Genomic DNA, 9,138 nt, shown 5'->3' with positions numbered 1-9,138 from the left:
ATGCAAAAATTGACTAGCCAAGGTGGAAAATGTAAAAACTAAACACACATTTGATTTTATATTATTAGGAAATATATTGTTTATTAGTTCAATGACTGTATTAAGTATCTACCATGACATATTGATGAAAAATCTTTAAATTAAAAAGTAGAGCTAAATAGTTCTTTATATAATAGCACATCTTGTAATTTGTGTACTATTATCGCATATTATTGATTGATTGATTGATAGATATATAATATTTTATTGGTTTGATAGATATTGATTGATTGTTTTAGAATTTAAACTATCGTGAGTGTTATTCATATTAATTGATTATGAAACAGGCTAAAACTCACGTGATATTAGGTGGCATACTCCGACTTAAAATCACGTGAGTTTTAGCCGTGTTTCATAATCAATTAATTGGTTGATTGATTTATAGATATTTCATTTAAAGTTCTAGATTATTTTTCTAATAGGTAGGTAAGTACTATTGACAACATTTTGAAACTCATAATTTGAATTCTGCGATATTGTTTGATCGGCATTTGCGGTGTCAACCGAAACCCAACTAAAGTGGTTTTCAGGTAGCATGGGTACGGTGACAGTTGCCTTATGACGTTCATAATACGTACTAATATCGTGAATCGCGGCTAACTTTCAAGAGTGAAACGAACTGTTACCATGCATCTGAAACACACTATAAGGCGGATTTACATTTATCTGACGAGTCGTGTCGTGACGCATCAGAACAGAATCGGTATTTTTTAGAATTTTGTATGGTAACGTTTAACCTATGTTGTGATATGTCGTGATCGCATCTGATGTCTCGCATACAAAATGTATGAAATCAATCTGTTCTGATGCGTCACAACACGACGTCAGACAAATATTTTTTGACGGCCTCTGTGACGCAGTGGTATGCGCGGTGGATTTAAAAGACGGAGGTCCTGGGTTCGATCCCCGGCTGGGCAGATTGAGATTTTCTTAATTTGTCCAGGTCTGGCTGGTGGGAGGCTTCGGCCGTGGCTAGTTACCACCCTACCGGCAAAGACGTACCGCCAAGCGATTTAGCGTTCCGGTACGATGCCGTGTAGAAACCGAAAGGGGTGTGGATTTTCATCCTCTTCCTAACAAGTTAGCCCGCTTCCATCTTAGACTGCATCATCACTTACCATCAGGTGAGATTGTAGTCAAGGGCTAACTTGTAAAGAATAAAAAAAAAAAATATATAAATCCGGCTTAAAGAATTAAGTTGTCCTTCATCCATTTAAGTTTCTTATAATTATAAATATTTTATAGATATAGTATCAAGGGTTCCTGGTTACTACGTAAGTGATGGTGACAATAATAGAATAGTAGGTGGTTACAATGCAACCATACAGCAGTACCCCTACCAGGCGTATCTGTTGATAGCCAAGGGTATTGACAATTTCCAGTGTGGTGGATCTATTATAAGTACTCGTTATATTTTGACAGCGGCCCATTGTCTACCAGGGTAAGATTTTTAAATTTTCATCGATCGACGATATTTGTAGTAAAAAAAATGATTTTGAAATTCCTAGCTAATTTAAGAGAATATAGTTTTTTTTATATTCTTTACAAGTTAGCCCTTGACTACAATCACACCTGATGGTAAGTGTGATGATGAAGTCTAAGATGGAAGCGGGCTAACATGTTAGGAGATTAGCTAACGTCTTTGTCGGTAGGGTGCTAACTAGCCACGGCCAAAGCCTCCCACCAGCCAGACCTGGACCAATTAAGAAAACCTCAATCGGCCCAGCCGGGGATCGAACCCAAGACCTCCGTCTTGTAAATCCACCACGCATACCACTGCGCCACAGAGGCCGTCAATTTCTAGGAGGATTTCTAGCGAATTAGGTATTATTTTTGATAAACATACAAAATATACAGAACACTATTAATAAAAAAAAAATAACCCTCCTGTTGCGGGACATTTGAGTGCCCAAGCAACCGGTGGTCAGGGCTCCAGAGTGAGGAACCTCCTCACAATACGCGCCGTCTCAAGAATCACTGCCTTCTGTATCCGACTCTTGATCCAACAGTTAAGCGAAAGCTTCTTAAGGTGTTGGACGAAGCTTTTCGCTATAAGACCATTGACTGAAACAACTATCGGAACAATAATTATTATGGTATTTTGATACTTTTTCCTTTTCAGATTTAGTGGTTAAATTATTAATATTAATCACTAGGGACTATTGAATTGATTTTAAAACTTTATTTTTTTTTGCTTTTAGTGCTACAGGCATAACAGCCAGGATTGGCAGTACCTTCTCCATGAGCGGCGGTACCCAGTACACGGCAAGTTTATTCAGAGGCCACCCTATGTACAATCCTACAACTTTCGATTACGATGTAGCCTTCATGCGTACAAGAATACCGATGACTATAGATGGAATCAATACGAGGATTATCTCATTGGCACCAAGAAGGACCCCTGTACCAGCTGGAACAATTCTTACAGTGTCTGGATGGGGAGCAACGATGGTAAGTGAATCTTGCTGGACTTGAATGTGGAAGACATTAATCTGGGCCTGTATCCACGTTGCACATCGATTCTCTTTCTACAATCGGAAACGCTTCGAAAATTTAAAAATTTATGGAAATGACATTTGCTATCGACACATCACGTGATCAAGTTATCGATCGGACCTGTCATTCCCATACCTTTTGTTAGTTTTCGAAGTGTTAGCGTTTGTAGAAAGATAATCGACGTGCCACATGACTAAAGGTCCTAAAGGACTAAAGGTCCTGATGTCTGCGTGCGTGTTAGCCCGTATTTGTGCGTATATTTATGTGTTTGTGTGTGTGTGTTAGGAATAATACTAAGGAGAGAAGGTTGAACCTATTTGCTGCCTTGAGTAAAACCCCCAAAGCATCGACTTTATTAAATATTTGTTATAAACGAACGTTCTTTCTCTTTTGCTTTTGGTGATTAAAGTTACATTATTCTAAATGTTGTCTTTACTTACAGGAGGACGGTAATGTAGTAGGGAATTTGATGGCAGTCCAGGTTCCAGCCGTATCTAGTGAGGACTGCAGAAAGTCATACAGCACAATTACAGCCAGGATGGTCTGTGCTGGAGTCCCGGAAGGTGGCAAGGACTCTTGTGGGGTACAATTATTGATTTTAATTTAATTTTCGAAACTGCATTCCAACAAAGATCTGTAGCGCTATTTTGTAATGACGATCTTTTTATAATGCAACCGTGTGAGTTACGAATTTCTATATTGCTCTATACGTATAATGGCAGGCGTCCACATATCCGCACCGTAGGTATCGGACGCATCGTATCAAACGGATTTTTTATTCTACGGTAGATAAAACCCGCTCGATACGATCCGTACGTATATCCGTTCGATACGGATTGTAGTATTTTTTGTATAGAAAGTCATACAAGTGCGTTCACTGATACGCATCGTAAAGATTTCATCTACCGTAAAATATAAAATCCGTTTGATGCGATTCATCCGATATGTATGAGCCATTTGCTAAATATTTTCAGAATTCAAATAATATAACTTTAAATAGTTTAAAAAACTAAAAAACACGCACTAAAAATTACAAATATTGGATTTAAGTTACTTGACTATTTTTTTCATATTCCTGACAGCAAACCCTTTTATTTGATATCCATATCATGGGGGTGGATTTCAAACAGCCAGTCCGCTATCTTCGGGTGCCGCCATATTGGGTTTGTGATGACGTTTTTTAGCTAGTCATGTATTGTCATCAAAACTCAGAGCGTGTGCAAAATTTTATCCTAATCGAAAACCGGGAAGTGAGTCAAATTGAGATTCCAAGATTTTCTGATTTTAGTGAAGCTAAAAAGCGTGTAATCTATACTTATAATAAATCTGTAGAGAGGTCAATTCTGTACATGAAATATATTTCCAAAATAACTATCAGGGGGTGATTAGTGATCGATACTGATGCCAAAAATGCAATCAGTAAAATTTTTGTCTGTCTGTCTGTCTGTCTGTCTGTCTGTCTGTCTGTCTGTCTGTATGTTCTTTATAGAAACAAAAACTACTCGACGGATTTTAACGAAACTTAGCACAATTATTCTTCATACTCCTGGGCAGGTTATAGTATACTTTTCATCACGCTGCGATCAATAGGAGCAGAGCAGTGAAGGGAAATGTTGAGAAAACGGGAGAAATTACTCCATTCTTTAAGCTTCCGTCGCCGTCGCATGGTCCCTACCATAGGGGTAGTAGGATAAGGGGTAGGGTAGGGGTAGGGTAGAGGTAAGGTAGGGGTAGGGTAGGGTAGGGGTAGGGTAGGGTAGGAGTAGTAGGGTTTCACGCAGACGAAGTCGCGGGCGTCCGCTAGTAAATAAATAAATAGTGTGCTGTGTTTTCAACAAGAACTAAATGAAATGTCATATTCTACAAAAACACGAACGAAATCGCATGTTAAAAACCGCTGTTTTATGTTACAGGGTGATTCTGGAGGCCCAGCTGTGTCAAATGACGGCATACAACGAGGCATAGTTTCCAATGGCATTGGCTGCGCTCGTCCAAACATACCTGGAGTTTATACTAATGTATCAAGCGTCCGAAGCTGGATACGCCGAAATACTGGCGTATAATTTATGGATCTCCAAATATATTGTACCTACATCTATACCTACTTATAATAAATCTGTAGAGAGGCCAATTCTGTACATGAAATATATTTCCAAAGTAACTATCATGGGGAGATTAGTGATCGATACTGATGCCAAAAATGCAATCAGTATTTTTTTTTCCGTCTGTCTGTATGTTCGTTATAGAAACAAAAAGTACTCAACGGATTTTTACGAAACTTGGTACAACTATTCTTCATACTCCTGGGCAGGTTATAGTATACTTTTCATCACGATACGTCCAATAGTTGGTACTTTTGTAGTTAAGCCAAATAATAGATATGTATGTTTTTAGATTGACTTGATAACTAAGGGCCCCGTATGGGTTCGAAATCAGTCGGGAATACTCCGACAATAATCACGTAAGTTTCTGGCGTGTTTCGTCTTTAATAATAGGTAAAGGTTGTTTTTTTAATGTACCTAATGGTGCTTCTTTTATGTTTTGTATTTTGTAAGCATTACTTATTAAAAATAAAAAAAAAAGATTTAATAAATCAATGAAACAAAATGTGAAGGCTGTGCTTTATTTATTAAATACATTACTACAGAAAAACTAAAATTGACTATAAATAAGTTATGAATTAATATTATTAAAAAAACCAACGTCCAATGGTATTGTTCTCCTTTCTTTCAAAAGCTGTAAATAAGAGCCGTGATAGTCCAGTAGACAAAACCTCTGCCTCCGATTCTGGAGCGTGGTGTAGGTTCAAATCCGGTTAAGGGTATGCAGCTTCTACTTTACAGGTGTGTGAATTTTAAGAAATTAAATATCACGTGTTTCAAACGATGAAGGAAAAACATCGTGAGGAAAAACATCAATCTACATACTTCTATAAGATAATTTTCTTAATTCTCTGCGTGTGTGAAGTCTGCCAATTCTCATTGGGCCAGCGTGGTGAACTATTGGCCTAACCCCTCTCATTCTGAGAGGAGACTCGAACTCAGCAGTGAACTGAATATGGGTTGATAATGATGCAGTTAGTAAAAAAAATATCAATATAATATAAAATTGTTTGTTTAACAAACAATTTTTTGTTTAATAAAACCCATTGTTTGTTTAATAAACCTGAAAATTAATTTTTTCCTCTAAAAGTTTTAAAAAAATCCGTTTGGAACAGAACCAAGTTAGTTTATTTGTTAGGTCATATTATTTACTTTAATACTGTGGTCCTTCGGAATGTTAGTTTCCCAAGGCACAGTAAGCTCAACAAGTACCAAACGCTTAGTTTGTTTGGAAAAAATTAAAATGTCTGGTGTAAATCTCGTAATAGCGTACGAATCATTTTACCAATATCATAAACAAGGAAAAGTCAGACGAAAAGTAAGATAGTTATCGAAAATCCTAACTTTAAAAAAAAACATTAAAAACCCAATGTAAAGATACCAAAACCAAAAGATAAGATGTAAACAGGAAAGTAGATTTTGTTATAATCAAAATTCCTGTTTACATAAATATACGTAGATTTTCTGTGAGTGATCTTTATTCTATCGTACTGACCTTACATTGTTATCAATCCAGCTATTAGTGACTACTTTTTTGATACACATGGATTTTTGATCATTTGTTTTTGTGACTTTTCGTGTTATTAATCTAATATTGAATTTAAAATTAATTATCGAAGTGGATTAGTAGGTAGACTTTTTTAACCAACTTCCAAAAGAAAAGGTTCTATGTTCGGCTGTATGTATCTTTTTTATGTATGTTGAAAATCCGTTTTTTTTTATTTTAAAGGGTATACTTCCCGCGTGGTCCCATTTTCTTCATGTCAGTGACCTTCCGTAGACATGACTAATGCGTTTGTTATTTCTTTCATTAGGTATTATTTTGAATTTATTAGTATTTTTATTCTTTACAAGTTAGCCCTTGACTACAATCTCATCACATGGTAAGTGATGATGTAATCTATGATGGAAGCGGGCTAACTTGTTAGGAAGAGGATGAAAATCCACACTCCTTTCGGTTTCTACACGACATCGTACCGGAACGATGGCTAGACCTGGACCAATTAAGAAAACCTCAATCGGCCCAGCCGGGGATCGAACCCAGGACCTCCGTCATTAAATCCACCGCGCATACCACTGCGCCACGGAGGCCGTTAAAAACGTTTTATATCGTGTGAATAAATAAAAAAGAGTGAAATTTTGGTAGTATTTTCATACTTGGGATTGTAGGACCTAGGCACTAATCATAATAAAATAACGTTTGAGCTAATTGCTTATTAATTTTTGTATACACTCGGTAGATTTTTATTGTCTTTATATTTAAATAATAATTTTATTATAAAATAATAATAAAACTACGTACCTCTCAGAATGAGAGGGGTTAGGCCAATAGTTCACCACAGTGGCTCAATGCAGATTAACTTCACACACATAGATTATTAAGATAATTCTCAGGTATGAAGGTTTCCTCACGACGTTTTTCCTTCACCGTTTGATACATGTAATATTTGATTTCTTAAAATGGGGACCGGATTCGAACCTACAACCTCTGAATAGCCCTCCGGACTATCAGTGCTCTCTGTAATAATACTTTAATTTTAAAAAATAAATAATATATGTGATAAGTAGGTAGGTACCTAGTAGATAAGTTAGACATATCTGTAAAATGTTTACATAACATACTCACCCTAACGCCCAATTATTGTCATCGAAACTACATACAGGAAGAAATTTTTTTTAGTGCGGATATTTTTATATTTTGTACATAAACAAAATTTAATGATCACGTATTTTTTCTTTTTTTTTCTAACTGAAAAATAACAAAATTATCGTTAGCTAAAGTTATTTACTTTTGAACAGAATTTTAGGGTCACCCTATTGTGCGTTTATTTTATTTTCGTTTGATACCTAAAGGACGTCACCAGATCACTTTTAAGCTAAATATATCTTGTTTAGTAATAATATGTACATTATTTTGTTATTTTAGAGACATAAATTAAAAAAAAAAATTACATAAAATGTATCGAACTGTTTGTAGATTTATATTCTATTAATGATACAGAACCACGAAAAAAAATATCCGCACTAAAGACCGAATCACCCTGTATAGAGTATATAAAGAAAATAAGTTAAATTATCAATCAGTAGTTTAATATCTCGACACTATTAGGACAAGTTCTTGTAGTATAAAAAGAACGTAAATAACATAAATACATAAAAATAAATAGCTTTTATAAATAACCAGCCATGGTGATCTTTCAAATATTATTATATCTTATTGTGCTATCCAGTAGCGAACATTTGTTTACTTCCGCAAAATCTCGTAAGTACATATTTTCAAATTATCAATCAATCAACTCATTTATTTGCATAAATATGTTATACATGTAGACAATATTTCATTTGTATATACGATGTTTTGCCTTACTAAAAAAAAATTAAAAAAAAAAAACAAAATGTGCCACTAAGATATTCCTTGATAAATTAATATAGCCCGGTCAATTTAACACGTAAAATACATAAATTCCTATTAAGCTGAAAATTAGTAAAATCGTTTCAAAAATAATTTTAAAAAAGTCGAAGCCGAAAATTGGCCATAAATTAGAACTTATACGGAGATCTCATGAGGCCAATTTCCAGAAAAATCAAGTTGTCTTAAATAGGAATGATGATAGTTTTTTAAATTTTATATAAATTAAGAGTATGCTAATAGTAAAGCAATTTTGTAAAAGTAACAGGGTATCTGCGATCATTACTTTCGGAGCTACAGAGATTTAAAGGGTCAGTTTTGCGGCGCTGCCTCGGATCCCTGAAAAACGCCCCATACCATTTTGGTACTAATTAATTATCATTATGTACCTACAACAGGTACATAATGATCGTTAGATTTGTATGGGCGTTTAAACAAAATTACTAATATCTTTGTTATTTGTGCGTTTATGTTTATAGTTCACATAATAAAAAATGTCACATTTAATGTAGGGAAGCTAAAACTGTATGAATTTTTATCTAATTACGATAAAAGTCTTTCAATAGATTTTGAAATTTTATAATCTTTGTCTTGTAAATTACCAAACAATCTTTGCTTTTTATGTATAAATTAGCCTAATTATTACCTTATTTACCCGAATGTACCTATCATAAAAATCAATAAATTAAAACCTAGTCATCATTCCAATTACCTACGTATAACAGGTGTATTTAAGCAACTTGATAGGATCTGTTTCACATCAAATTCATTGTATTATCTATGTCAAACTGTCAGCTAATTAATGTCAAAGAAATTACTAATTATTCACATATTTTGTCAAAATCTCTATAAAAACTAACGACAAAGACAGTGCGCATTTTCAAAGACTGCTGTCAACCAATATCAATCAGTGAATCCATAAAACGATAATTTTTCGGAAGTCTTCCTAAATATTACTTATAACATCTGAAAGTTATATGAAGGTTTGATGATGGACATTTGCAGTGGTAATATTTCAACCAAACAAAATAATCAAACTGATAATTTAGTTGACTTGGCGTCTCAGACTCTCCAATTTTTGACGGCGTCCGT

General features: G+C 34.8%; 1 protein-coding gene across 1 annotated transcript; it reads left to right on the top strand.

The window, feature by feature from the left end:
• Nucleotides 1-574: 574 nt before the first annotated feature.
• LOC112057806 (trypsin-7-like) lies at nucleotides 575-4,652 on the top strand. The gene is made up of 5 exons (XM_052882174.1): nucleotides 575-578; nucleotides 1,285-1,480; nucleotides 2,241-2,490; nucleotides 2,978-3,118; nucleotides 4,449-4,652. The coding sequence occupies exons 1-5, from the start codon at nucleotides 575-577 to the stop codon at nucleotides 4,596-4,598; spliced, it is 741 nt and encodes a 246-aa protein (XP_052738134.1). The 3' UTR covers nucleotides 4,599-4,652.
• Nucleotides 4,653-9,138: the final 4,486 nt, after the last annotated feature.

This window comes from Bicyclus anynana, chromosome 6, assembly GCF_947172395.1.
Source record: "Bicyclus anynana chromosome 6, ilBicAnyn1.1, whole genome shotgun sequence".
NCBI classification, from domain to species: Eukaryota; Metazoa; Arthropoda; class Insecta; order Lepidoptera; family Nymphalidae; genus Bicyclus; species Bicyclus anynana.
Note: the sequence above shows the minus strand (reverse complement) of the source record. Positions and strands in the feature narration are given on the sequence as shown.

Coding starts and splice junctions, on each gene's coding strand:
- LOC112057806 (XM_052882174.1), top strand. Junction 2,491..2,977: donor CTGGATGGGGAGCAACGATG/GTAAGTGAATCT, acceptor CTTTACTTACAG/GAGGACGGTAATGTAGTAGG. Junction 3,119..4,448: donor GTGGCAAGGACTCTTGTGGG/GTACAATTATTG, acceptor TTTATGTTACAG/GGTGATTCTGGAGGCCCAGC.